The sequence below is a fragment of the Garra rufa genome, chromosome 13 (genome assembly GCF_049309525.1).
Source record: "Garra rufa chromosome 13, GarRuf1.0, whole genome shotgun sequence".
NCBI classification, from domain to species: domain Eukaryota; kingdom Metazoa; phylum Chordata; class Actinopteri; order Cypriniformes; family Cyprinidae; genus Garra; species Garra rufa.
The window spans coordinates 17,996,960-18,011,824 of record NC_133373.1 but is presented as its reverse complement, the minus strand read 5'-3'; the positions used below and the strand labels follow the sequence as shown (position 1 = coordinate 18,011,824).

General features: G+C 39.8%; 1 protein-coding gene across 1 annotated transcript in view; it reads left to right on the top strand.

The window, feature by feature from the left end:
- The window catches only part of pum2 (pumilio RNA-binding family member 2), a 93,596-nt gene that overhangs the window by 14,750 nt on the left and 63,981 nt on the right, over positions 1-14,865 (top strand). Inside the window, 1 exon segment of the mRNA XM_073852982.1 lies at positions 11,693-11,880. Within this exon segment, the coding sequence (XP_073709083.1) occupies positions 11,693-11,880 (188 nt within the window).

Sequence of the window (14,865 nt, the reverse complement as noted above, 5' to 3'; positions counted from 1 at the left end):
GACTTGGCTGTGCTCTCTACGAGTGCTTCGGATTCATTTTTTTAATGATCATAGGGGCACTGTGGATGTTGTGCAACCCTCACCTCAGGATGTTTTCACTGGTCATCCAACAGCAGAGGGGTCTAGTGAGGGGTCAGTTCAGTCATCTGGACAGATACAGTCTTCTTCTGACGATACTTTAGATGTGCTCCGAATGGCAATTGATCGTCTGGGACTCGATGAGTCACATGCTCAATCTGCTCAAACCAGCATTTTTTTCAGACAGCCCTGAGTTTCTCAGCGACAGTTGCCGGGAGGACCCCGTCAGCATCCCCCCACAACCACTAAAGGTCGCACACATAAAGCCTGAGATGTTTTCAATAGAACAGCTGGAGTACTGGAAGACCAACACAGCAGACCCCTGAGTCTTGTCAACTCTAAGCAGGGGTTATACTCTACAGTTTCACCGCCAACCTCCCAAATTTTCAAGAATTGTTCCAACTGTTATCAGAGACACAATTCATTTGATGGCTCTCTCTCTGGAAATCCTTTCACTGTTAGAGAAGGGAGCCATAGAAAAAGTTCATCCCCTCGATCAGGGAGACAGGTTCTATTCAACATATATTTTCTTGTTCCGAAAAAGGGCGGTGGGTTTCGCCCAATTCTCGATTTGAGGCATCTGAATTTCTTAGGTCTGTGGCAGCAGACGATTGGTTTGTGAGTGTCGACCTGAAAGATGCATACTTTCATGTACCAATTGCTGTTCATCACAAAGTTTCTGTGTTTCAGTTTCCAGAATCAAACCTGCCAGTTCAAGGTTCTTCCTTTTGGCCTCTCTCTCGCTCCCCGCGTCTTCACAAGGTGTGTGAGCGCAGCTCTATTTCATCTTTGGATGAGAGGCATGCGTATTCTGCCTTATCTGGATGCTTGTTCCCCCACAAGACAGCAGGCCATCCAAGACTCCAAACTGCTTTTGAGGCATGTGCAGAAGTTGGGTTTTTCTGTGAACGAGAAAAAGAGTTGTCTCATTCCAGCACAGACCACTACGTTTAGAGATGTTCCGATACCCTTTTTTCCTTCCCGATACCGATTCCGATACCTGGGCTCGGGGTATCGGCCGATACAGAGTACTAATCCGATACCTGGGTGTGTAATTGTATATACAGCTGTAGATAATACTAATAAATTATTTTATTGTGTGCTTCAGACTTATTCCTTAATAAAACAAATATACAGTGATATATACAGTGAACTAGAGTATTTTTATTATATGACATTGAACTTTTATTATATGACATATACAGTGAACTAGAGTATTTTTATTTTATGACATACATTTGACAGTAATATTTTTTCATATAGTTAGTATTACTAATCTGGTTTTCTGACGTACATCAGCCCTGTTTATAACAGAGAATTTTGGCCAGAATTTGAAAGATTCTCACTAGATCTCGCAGCAACCTTATTCATTGTGCGGCATTTTCAAATGCTCCTCACTGCATCTCGCAGCAGTAACAGTGTTGCAAAATCAACGTTGGCTCCCGAATAAAGCTGTTCGGGGTTTGTGCAAGTTTGTTTGCATTGCAGTCCAAGCTGATAAACGGTCAGCGCTGAGCAGCTCAAACGTGTCGTGTTAGTTTCACTTTCGTTTCGCGTGCCATTTTATGTTTCTCATCTGAGACAGAAATGGCAGAGCTTATGAGTTGAACAACGCGGTGGTCGCGCCAGTGTGACCGCTCACAAAAATTAGTAACACTGGCAGAAAAATTGGTCACAGTCTGGAGCCCTTTAATATTACCGCAAGTGTCCCGCGCGCTTCAGTACATAGAGTAAACAAACCACGCGCCTGTGCAATTCATTAACAAAGAACCACGCATTAATTCATATTTAAACAGTCGGTTTTTGGCTTAATATTAGTCCATATCACGATTTGATTTAAGTGTAATGAACTACCTTTGATTAATGCATCAAACTTTGACAAATTCCGTGACGTTCCGCGTTAAATTGTAAGTTCCATTTTGACTGGATTCTGCGATTCCGTCCGTGTTTTCCGCATCGCAGAAATCATAAAGCCCTACATATGAGACATGCCGCCGTTTTAGCGGACAAACTGCTAGCACATTTGTATTTCTTCTTCGCTGCTCTAAACAGTGGTTGCTTGTGGCAACACTGTTTGCATTCTGAGCCGCGAAGAAGAACTGGCTTCTGATTTGCTAGCGGGAATAACTTATATCTTAAGAAAATGGTATCGGATCGGTACGTGGGTTCAAGTACTCGCCGATTCCGATGCTAGATTTTTTTGTGGTATCGGCGGCATTTCCGATACTAGTATCGGAATCGGAACAACCCTAACTACGTTCATAAGGAATGACTCTGAATTCCCGCCTAATGTCTGCCTCCCTGTCTCAGGAACGCGTGACGAACATCCTGCAACTCTTGGCTCATTTTGGGCCAGGTGTGTCTCTGCATTACCGGATGGTTCTGCGACTAATAGGAATGTTAACGGCTGCTACAGTGGTGATTCCCCTCGGTTTACTCCACCTCAGACCACTCCAGTTATGGAACAACAGCTTACAGCTAAGTCCCACCCGACATCTCCATCGGCTGGTTGTAATTTCTCACAGTTGCATACGTGCGTTGAGGCGGTGGAGACAGGTGGAGTTTCTGAAGGCAGGAGTGCCCCTGGGTGTCACGACCGATGCTTCCCGCATAGGCTGGGGGGCAACATGGAATCGGAGAGGTGGGGGAGAGTGGGGGCGGTTGCAACACTTTTTGCATTTCCTTTAGTTTCTCAGAAACTGTTTGTATTAGCCTAAATTTTAATACAATAAAGCCACATCTGTCAGCTACTCACCCATATTGCTAAAACATGTGTACATAACGTGTAATATACATACAATTTACACTTAAATAGACAAAGTGAAATGTTGCAACCGTCCCCACAATAGGGGACAGTTGCAACATTCAATAAAATGTAATTAAATCATTCTTAAATATAATTTTGCAATTTCTTTATTGTATTTGTGCACAGTCAGGGTCTTTAATAAGTTAAATTGGCTGTAAAAAAAAACAAAGAATAGTAAATGAAAAACATTAAGCAACAAGTAGATTTTTTTTACCTATTTACTTAAAAAAAAGGTAGAGATACCTAACTATTAAAGGGGTTCATTTCATTTAGTATTATCATTATAAAATTACAATTATGTAATTTTATGGCAAGCTTTTAAATCAATATTGTGGTAAGGGACAGCATTTTTATCATGGCTATCACTGTAGGGACAGTTGCAACACACTGTTGAAACCGTCACTACAGTGATAGCCATGATAAAAATTGATATATTAGCTTTACAACATATCATTGACACATGCTAGTTATGCCTATTAGAAGCTAAGAACGCACCGATTAAAATGTTATGTTTTTACAATGCATCACATAAACAACTTAGACACTATGACCAAAAATCTCATCTTTAAAAAAAGTACTTTTTTACAAAGAAAATGATTTTTGGTAGAAGGACTGTCCACATGTGGCTGATTTCTTCCAGGAAGTATGAGGGGCCAATAAACCATGTGCAGTATGAATATTATCACTGTATCTTATTCCTGCTTGAAGAAATAAGCAATGTTGCAACTGCCCCTTGTTGCAACCGTCCCCACTCTCCCCTATTTGTGGACGATGGATGCCTACACAGGCCTAAGAACATATTAATCTGCTGGAACTACGTGCAGTGTTCATGGCTCTAAAGTATTTCTTGCCAGTCCTGGTTCAGTGTTCCATCACAAAGTCCCGCAGGTCTCTACATCTCACTCACAAGATTCTGACATGGTGCCAGCTGCAGCTTGCTTCACTGAGGGTAGCTCATATATCATTAGCATGCAACAAGACAGCAGATGCTCTTTCCAGGAATCGATTGCATCCAGGAGAATGGAGGCTTCATCCGGATGTAGTGCAGGAGATCTGGCTATGGTTTGGAAGGGCAGAGGTGGATCTTTTTGCTTTTGAGAAGACCACTCACTGTCGCTTATGGTTCGCAAAGACCGAAGTCTCCAGTCCCTTGGGTCAGGATGCACTGTCTCACGAATTGCCGAGCTGCCTACTGTATGCGTTCCCTCCAATCCCTCTGTTATGGGAGATGTTACACAGGATCTCTCTACTTGTGGCACCACGGTGGCCTGCCAGACCATGGTTTCCTCTGTTACTGAGACTTCTAACAGGCACTCCGTGGCAACTTCCCCCCAGAAAGGACCTCCTATCCCAGCTGGAGGCCAGAGTTTGGCACCCGGACCCAGCTCGTCTGCAGCTTTGGGTATGGTCATTGGGATGAATCCTTTTCTGGAGCATTGTGACCCTGCAGTTATTCACACTATCTCCAATGCTAGGGCTTTTTCCACGCTGCAAATTTATTCTTCACGTTGGAAATTTTTCTCTGCTTGTTGTGAGGAGCGTGCGCTCAATCCTGCAACATGTGACATCCCGAATGTCTTGAGATTTCTTCAACATTTACTGGAAGAGGGTAGAGCAGCTTCCACGTTGAAAGTGTATGTTGCTGCGATTTCTGCACATCATGTTCCAGTTGAGGGATCTTCTCTTGGATCTCACAGGCTTGTCTGCAGTTTTCTAAAGGGTGCACGCTGTCTAAAACCTGCTCGGAATCCTCATTTTCCGGTATGGGATTTACCACTCGTTCTTTCGTTCCTTTGCTCATCCCAATTTGAGCCCTTGCAAAGCAGTGACATCAAATGGATATCCTTGAAAACTGTGTTTTTGTTGGCTGTTGCTTCTGCAAAACGAGTTGGTGAGTTTCATGCGCTCTGTCAGTAAGTTATGCTTGCGTTGGTTACCGGATAACTCCGGGGTGGTCTTACGGCCCAATCCTTCTTTTCTACCAAAAGTCCTCCTTCCTCAGTTCATAAATCAGAACATTGAACTGGCCTCTTTTCAGACTGCTTCAGGGTCTGATTCTAGTGCTCACCTTTTGTGTCCCGTTCGTGCCTTTAAGTGTTACGTAGACACTACTGCTCAGTTTAGACATTCAGACCAGTTGTTTGTCTGTTACAGGGGTGTGAAGAAAGGTGCTCCAGTGTCGAAACAGAGATTGTCGAACTGGGTAGTGGAGGCTATTATACTAGCTTACAAAACAGCAGGAAAACCATTGCCCTCAGGTTTAACTTGTCATTCCACTAGAGCCATCTCATCTTGGGCGGCTTTTAGAGGAGTTTCCTTGGCGGATATCTGCACTGCCACTACCTGGGTTTCTCCGTGCACGTTTGCCAGGTTTTATAAGGTTAACATTGCTGCTCATCATGCCGTGTGCTCGGCGGTTCTTTGGAGCAGCCGTAAATTTTGCATCAGGTGGGTAACATTCCTCTTGATTATGTTGGTATGTGTCATCCAAAGTATTCATACTGCCTCTGGCGGTCAGTAGGAATGAAACAGAATGCTAGTTACGCATGTAACTGTGGTTCTGTGAATTCCGGATGACCGCCAGAGTTCTTCGTCACTCAGAATGCGCGAGAAAGGCTTACCAAGGCGGAGTGCTTAGTTACTGTGTCTTATAACTCCCCAGAGCTCAGCATACGTCACTACGTGACTTTGTTGGTATAATCTCTCGACCTATCTGGCTGGCGCTGCGATAATCCAAAGTATTCATACTGCCTCTGGCGGTCATCCTGAATTCACAGAACCACAGTTACATGCTTAACTAATGTTTTCATGTATATAGTTCATATACACAGATGCAAATTTAGTACTTATGAAGTTGTGTGCATTTCTTAAATAAGTACACAGGATAAGTGTCAAGCCTATGAGCCTGTGCTTATATCAATCAATCACTTTTATTTATACAGCGCTTTTTACAATACGGGTTGTGTTAAAGCAACTTTACAGTATTAAATAGGACAATAGTTCCATGTTGCAGCAAAGTCACATTTGCAAAGGACTTATCTGGTTCCCGTGGTCTTGCGCCAACGGGCGTCTAGTTGAGGAGTTCTTTACTGATGATCCGTCTCCGGGGCTCATCTAGTTGATGTGATCTCCACTGACATTTAGGGCTGTAGAGGTCGTCTCTAGGTGTTGATCCACCATCTGGGCTGTGTACGAACTGAATCCGGGGGACTGTAGTGACTCATTCTGTACTGTGGAGATGAGAGTCAGCACTGTGAATTTCATCTTGCAGCCGATAAGAAAACATTAGTTTATTAATGAATAATGAATGTCTCCTTTTTTCATAATTATCGACTACTTCTGCCTGTGTTTTGTGGCAAACTTTATGCATGTGCTTGAGCGCAGAATATATTAAGGGTCATTATGGATTAATAAACTGTTAATTTAATATAAAAGTGTGATTACTAGTAACTAGACAATTCTTAAGTGGGCAGCCCTATTAAATATCCTCTGGACATCTCCTTTTAAAGTTTTTAAAGCATTTTATACGCGTTTGCATATAGTTGGTTATATTCAGGTTTCAGAATAGTCACATCCGTAACATTGATTTTTCCTCTAAAACACAAAAATGAGAATTTTTACATTTGTATTGCCAAAATGACTGCAACGTTGCCGCATTTACAATTACAACAACACTGAAAATAGGACAAAGCAGCATATCAATTAAGAACAACAGTTTTTGTCTCTCTGACAGCTGAACTGCTCTCAAACCCCAACCCCCTTCAGCTGGAATGAATTCAGTCACACTACTGGTTGCTCAGTGTAAAATGGACATTCTCTATCTAAAAGAAAAAAAAAAGATGTAACATAAACCAGTGAACTGCAGAATACACAAATCTGTATTAATAATTTCATATATTATTTTTAACAATAATACGCTGATTTTTGATGCTACTTTTGATGAATAGCCTACAGCAAAACTACCTTACAGCACCAATGTTAATAGCACCATTTATTTTTCAAAATTACATAAAAATTATTAATGGAACAACAACAATTTTTTTTCTGTAAAAATAACTATGATTTTTTTTAAGTTGTTTCTTAAATATGAACCAAAGCACATTATTAACATCTTACTGTCATTATTAGCCCTTAATGGATTCAGTCTTACATGTATTCTGTAGCTTATTGTGAATATAAACCATCAGTTTTGGACACGGAAAAGCTAAACTGCACCTGATTTTAGAGCCTCGCATTTCAGCCCGAGCTTGACGGGTCCCTGTTCACACAGACCAAGATGGCAAAAAGCGCATCCTGTTAGTTCTCTATTTTACAAAAGCATAACATTTTGTTGATTATTGTGAGTGCACACAAAAAAGGGTAGATCATTTACAGTTCTGAATGAAGTGTAAGTCTTATCTGCATGAGCAAAAATGGCGGCGTACTTCAAGTTGTTTCCACTGTTATGAAGAACAAAATGCAAGTGATCACGCTGGCATCTCCACGCCTCTCACGCTCAAACACTTAAAACAAAAAAGGATGAATATAACATTTTTTTTTAAAATTAATTCATAATGAAACAATAAGAAATATAACTTTGTAATTAAAAACAAAACTATACCGTTTTAATGGCTGCAACAGCAGCTGTGTAATTAAGTGTGTGTGACCTGGTGAAATACATCAGTGAATTATTAAGTGCAAGTTTTATTTGTGACATTTAATGTTGACTATATGTGTTAGAACTAGGCCTAGCCTATAACACTCAACAATAAGCCACATTTTCTATAGTTTTGTTTGGTTGTTTTTTTTGGCATAATGCACACCTACTTAAATATAATCGAACCATTCCAAGTAGGGCTGCACGATTTGGAGAAAAAATCTAATTGCGATTTTTCTGATCAAAATTGCGATTTGCGATTTAAAATGCGATTTACTACTATTTCATAAAAGAGCTATAGGTTTGATATGGTGGTTTTAACAGCACCAAAGAAAGACCAAGCATAATCACAAAGTGCTACACTGTTCTACTGTTTACTTAAAACCTCTTAAAAACATTGTTGCCTTTTTTAAAATAAAGTTGTCAGTTATCATGACATATTAAGAAAATAACTACAGTATCTTAAATAAAATTAACAATTAAAATGCCATAATAAAACATTATTAAAATCTTAAACTTTTAGGAATCCAAACACACTGTGAACAATTTTACATCAGTAAAACACTGAAGATAACCTACATTAAGAGACACTTTGTTGGGAAGTTGAGCCGCTGCTCCCGCTCATCTTTTCCAAATGACGTTAACGTTATTTGCTCAGTAAATGCAGTAGAGACCTGCGCTCCTACGGGAGTATAGCGGGACCCGAGGCAACCGACTGCGGCGCGTGACAAAACTTGATGGGCGAGTGCGGCTGTTCGGGACGCGGGAAAATAAAATGATTCGCGGGACCCCCGCAAAATAGAAATAGGCTATCTAAAAAGCAAATATTGTTATTAATCTATTGCACAAAAGCAGCAAGAACAACTAGTATATAACTTACAGCTATGATTAGTAAGCACAAGGATAGGCAGTCATCAGAGGTTAGAATCCACTCACTGCTCAAACATTCTTGCACAGTGCTGAATATTGCGTGCTCGCGAATTAAAACACACGAATTGTAGACATCGTGAAAGATTCATTGTGCATAATATTCATTGTTTTAGAGCTTTATGAGATCGCATTTGAACTGAGATGTCAACTTTAGCTTTGTCTACTTGCATTCTGCTATGGATACACACAGTAGCTCATGCTTGCTCTTCTGTTAAGAATAACAGTGGTTTGTGAATGTTGATGCTTAGCCTATATAACAAATATTTTATCAGGAGCGTTTATGCTGGGGTTTTGTGAAATTACGAGATGTTACAAAACTGTTTCATGTAAATTCAATTGATGTACTGAGAAAAACTATATAGGTTACTTTTATGCGGGCAGGAGCGGGACAAAACATGAATGTCGAGGCGGGAACTGAACGAGATAAACATATTTCTGCGGACGCGGGACTGAAAAATACGTCCTGTGCATGTCTCTACATGCAGTGTTAAAATGCCCCCTATTGGTTAAACTCTGCATCAAACGTAATATAAGCATGAAGACGTAATGTGCACATGAAGCGACCTGTCAGAAACGACTTAAATGCTTGTTACCACATTTGATAATAAATCGAAATAATCGCAGCTCTTGCGATTTGAAAATCGCACCCTTTCAAATCGCGATTTCGGTTTAAAAACGATTAATCGTGCAGCCCTAATTCCAAGTTAATATCCTTCTAGGCTTTTTTCCTGTCAGGCCTTTTTCCTGTCGCACTTTTGGCCTATTAATCTTGACAACTTTTTTTTTTTTTGGTTTGAGTTTGAGTAAATTATGACGTGAATAGAGTCTCATGAACATGCAGCCCTGTTCAGAGGACCAACGACCAAGGTCTTTTTTTTTTTTTTTTTTTTCTCGGTCAAAAACTTTTATGAGCCTGTAGATTAAAATGAAAGCTCCTTAATACAGTAATATTATAACGTAAGGAAATTGTGTAATATCAGTGGTTTTCATAATGGCTGTTTAATAACCATAACATGCAGTAAGAGCCTTTGTATAATTTGTTTTCTTTTTTTTGTGTAATTGATGCGTTGGCTACAACTAACCCACATTTTGAAATTAATCATTTTTAAAAAAATACAGTGAGGGTTAAGGATGTTGTAATGTTATATTATAATGTTGTTGTTGGTTTATTTCATTATTTGATCTCCATTTACAAAACAAAATATCATAATTCCAGTCAGTTTGCAACCTGTCCTTTTGCGCCACCTGGCCATAGTTTCGTAAACGACTTCAACTTGCGACTGACTTGCAGTTGTTTTCCATATGTAAAAAGCTTTGAAGAGGTTGGATAATGCACTTTAAAGATATAAGAAAATGTATGTTTTTACTTTTTACTGTTACTTTAATAAATTGCCATGGCAACACTGTTCAAGATATCCCAAGTCCATTCACAATTTATTACTTATCTTCAGTATCTTGGCATCATGTTGACAAAGTTTGGTGTGAATTGTGTGATTGGCCTAGAATAGGTATGAAAAATTCCACAGCCTAATTTTTCCAAAAATCTACATTCAAACCAAAATAGCTGACTTCCTGTTGGTATGCTGTGTTGTAGCTAATGACTGTAAATTAGAAAGTAAATTGGGAAGTAAATTAGAAAGTCAGCTTGATGAGAACAATATATAAGCCTTTTTGCACCACAGGAAATTTACCCAGGAACTTTGGGCCTTTGGGTCTTTGGGCCGGTACTCTGTGTTTCCAACCCCAGGAACCAGGCTCTAAATCAAGTTCAGGGTAGAAATTTGCCCCTCAGAAAGTTTCTGCTTTCAAGGTAGTACTTTATTCAAAGGTCCGGAACTTTTGGAGCTGGGACTTGGCACTGAACATGCGCTGATTTCAAAGATGTGAGCTGCAGGGGAACAGCGGGTGCTATCTTAACAGTGGGTAAATCTTGATCTTTGGTGTCATGTATTTGTTATTTTTTCCAGGTCATATTGTTTGGGCTGGCTTTCATAACTTTATATGTTTGTATATATATTTACAACTTTATTAAAATGAAAATTAAAATGGGCAATGCCGTTTGATATGTTATTTTGTTTCCTTGTAATACGTTCCCTGACCTACATTTCTGCAGCTATGTATGTTTAAATGACAACAAAAAGAGGCAGTGCTGTTTGATATAATTTTTGTCAATTGTAATGTGTATACGCGTTGCATTAACCATATTTTTGTGGCTATTAATATGTTTAAATGAAAGCGATAAGAGGCAGTGGTGTTTATGATATTTCGTCTTATTGTAAATACAGTGAGGAAAACTGCTGTAGCCAAGGCGAGCTGACTGATGTTATCAAGTACGCTATTCCATTTGCGTTGTCCCATTACCGAGAGTTCTAACACACTCCCGAGTCAAACTTGCCAAGTCCGAGCTGCCAAGGGCGCAGGTCCCAAAGTTGTGCGCAGTCCTACATCACCATAGTATTTGCCTAATCTTTACGGTACTTCAGACTGCGATAGAAAAGCAGACACAACAGGTCTGGGGAAAAAAAATGTCCTGGAAAAAAAGTTCCTGGGGCAAATTGTTCCTGGTAATTTTGGTGGAAAAGGGGGCATATATATGGTGTTTGGTAGCTTAAACTAACCCCCAAGTTTTGTCAAAAGGTGGCGCTAAAAAGACACTTTAATATATATAATATGTGATGTGCACGGACCAGGAGGCTGTAAGGAGTGGATAAAGATTTTTAATTTCATGATGTGTTTAACAAAATGTTATGTTTATGTTCACCTATATTGCAAAAGGGCCTTTTTTTAGCTGTTATGTTGTATTTAATGTAATGTTTAACAGGTTTGTTTTTGTAAAAAAATAACTTTAAAATTGTCATTTTCTTCAATCATCTGATTATTAAAACACCATAAATATTTTGCATGTATATAATGTATGTTTCTGGCAGTTAAAGGGTCGGTACGATGTGTGCATATGATCAGGATGGTACCACCTCTGCCTCATTTTGAGCCAGGAAAAACCCTGCAGATATGTGAAAAAAAAAAATGATTTAAGAACTGGTCTGACTGACTGTAGTCATTAAAGCATACATTGGATTATTTAGTTAAATGGGTAGTAGCTCCAGTATAAAGAATAAATAGAATAAAATAATGAATGTAAAGATATAAAATCATCATCAGCTACAAGAAGTTGTTGATCAATCTGTCTTCTGGTTCGTTTTTGTCATAAAGCCATTGTTATTATTTTCCTCTGCTGTGTCTAGATCATTCTGTCTCTCAGCCCATTATGGTGCAAAGGCGACCAGGCCAGAGCTACAATGGGAACGGAGATGCAAGCTCAGTACTGTCCCCGCGTTCAGAGGGGGGTGGTCTGGGTGTGAGTATGGTGGAGTATGTCCTCAGCTCTTCGCCTGGAGACAAGATGGATGGTCGCTACAGAAATGGAGGCTATGTGAGTCAATAATCTTATTACAACACTTTTTTTTTCCTTTTTAAATTAAATATGTTATAGAATCAGAACAGAATTTGTGGAAGTCAACTGAAGAAGAAGAAAAAAAAAAGATAAAAAAAAAAAAACACTAGTGGTGAGATGGTCAACATTGGGCCTGGAGAGTCACAGTCCTGCAGAGTTTTGACCCAACCTTTATAAAGACTCATCTGCTTTTAGTTTTCTAGTAACCCTTAGACCTTAATTACCTTGTTCAGGTGTATTTGATTAGGGTGAACTTAGCTGAACTCTGCAGGGCTGTGGCTCTCTAGGACCGATGTTGACCACCCCTGCACTAGTGAATGCATGCAGTGTTTACAGGTGCCATAGAATGCATTGATACAATATTTTATTAGGGGCCAATCACCGAAAGTGCGTAGGCACCTATTGTATCCGTTCTGTTTCTTATTATTATTATTCTTCCGCAGCAAGTCTATGGCAGCCCATAGAACCGCTTTCGGGAAAGTTGTATAGTTTTGCACACTGATAGAGGACAGTCCCATCATTAACCATAGCAAGTTTGGAGTCTCTAACTCAAACTCTCTAGTGCCACCACTTGTCCAAATTTTCACTTTCTTTTTGCTAATAACTTTTGAACCTTAAGCCGTAAAATCAAAATTCTTTTTTTCTCTGAATCCTTGGGTCATGCCAAAATAAAAAAAATCGTAAGGTTTAGTTTTTTTCTATAATTTATTGTTTGTAAAACCTACTTTTTCGAACTCGTCCTAGACAGTTTGTCTGATTTTCACCAAAATTGGCTCAGATCATCTTCTGACCATGCTGGCAAAAAGTTATGGAATTTAAGTTGATTGGACAAACCGTTCTCGAGTAACGCGCTAATTAATTCTACGAAAAGTGTGCAAAAATGAATGTGAGGCCATATCTCCGCAACGGTTTTTCGTATTGAGACCAAACTTGGTGTGTGATATAATATGCATGACCTGAGGCTACCTGCAGTGTTTCGTCACAGTGCCACCTAGTGGTCAGGACATATGAAAAATGGCTATTTTTGCTTATAAACTTCTCAGTGCTTTGCCCAAAAATCTCAACTCATCCGGTTAGATTCGGAGGAGCATGCCGAGTCGAACCATATCCAATTTTCCCATGTCAAGTCAAGTCACCTTTATTTATATAGCGCTTTTAACAATACAGATTGTGTCAAAGCAACTGCACAGTATTTAAACAGCACCATAGTGTGTAAGTAACGCATTATTGCAAATAATCAATTTTCAGTTAAAGGCAGTTCATCAATGAATTCAGTGATATCATCGTCAGTTCAGTTCAAATAGTATACGATACCGCTGGAAAGTATCCCCAACTAAGCAAGCCAGAGGCGACAGCGGCAAAGAACCAAAACTCCACAGGTGACAGAAATGGAGAAAAAAACCTTGGGAGAAACCAGGCTCAGTCGGGGGACCAGTTCTCCTCTGGCCAGACGAAACCAGCAGTTTGTACCAATGTCCGATTGTAGAGAACTCATCAGGTTCCTGTGGTGTAGCGCCGATGGCCGTCTAGGTTGGCAAGGTCTTTAGTGATGATCCGTCTCTGGAGCTCATCTTGTTGACATCCACGGCTATTGAAGTCATCTCCAGGTGGTGATCCATGATCTAAGCTGGGTATGGACTGGATCCGGGGGACTGCATCTGATCCGGATACAGGCAGGGACTGGTGGCTACGGTGACCTCGGAATAAGAATGAAACAGACTAATATTAGCGTAGATGCCATTCTTTTTACGATGCAACGAGTGCATCATGTGTTATGGTAAGTGTTTTCGGTTCCGGTTTACCTAATTAATGCAGCCTAACAATCCTTTAACGAATTTGAATTATAGGAATGTGTTAATGTTTTTATGTGTAAGCCAGGTTAAAGAGATGTCTTTAATCTAGATTTAAACTGACAGAGTGTGTCTGCCTCCCGAACGGTGTTAGGTAGATTGCTCCAGAGTTTAGGCGCTAGATAAGAAAATGATCTGCCACCAGCAGTTGATTTTGATATTCTAGGTATTATCAAATTGCCAGAATTTTGAGAACGCAGCGGACGTGAGGGACTATAATGCGAAAGGAGCTCGCTCAAGTACTGAGGAGCTAAACCATTGAGGGCTTTATAAGTAATTAGCAAGATTTTAAAATGTATACGATGTTTTATAGGGAGCCAATGCAGTGCTGACAGAACCGGGCTAATATGGTCATACTTTCTAGTTCTAGTAAGAACTCTAGCTGCTGCATTTTGGACCAGCTGGAGTTTATTAAGCGTGCAGAACAACCACCCAATAAAGCATTACAATAATCTACCCTTGAGGTCATGAACGCATGAATTAATGTTACAGCATTTGACATTGATAGCATAGGTCGTAATTTCGATATATTTTTAAGATGGAAAAATGCGGTTTTGCAAATGCTAGAAATGTGGCTTTCAAAGGAGAGATTGCTGTCGAATAGGACGCCTAGGTTCCTAACTGATGACAACGAATTTACAGAGCAGCCATCTAGTATTAGACTGTGTTTTAGGTCATTACTTGTGTAGGTTTTAGGTCCAATAATTAACACCTCTGTTTTTTCAGAATTTAACAGTAAGAAGTTATTCGCCATCCAGTTTTTAATATCAGCTATGCATTCTGTTAGTTTTTCGAATTGATATGTTTTGCCGGGCTGCGAAGAAATATAGAGCTGAGTATCATCAGCGTAACAATGAAAACTAACACCATGTTTCCTGATGATATCTCCCAAGGGTAACATGTAAAGCGTAAAAAGTAATGGCCCTAGTACTGAGCCTTGAGGTACTCCATACTGCACTTGTGATTTAAATGATACCTCTTCATTTATTGCCACAAACTGATGACGGTCAGATAAGTACGATTCGAACCAAGCCAGTGCACTACCATTAATGCCTACATAATTTTCAAGTCTATTTAAAAGAATGTTGTGGTCAATAGTATCAAACGCAGCACT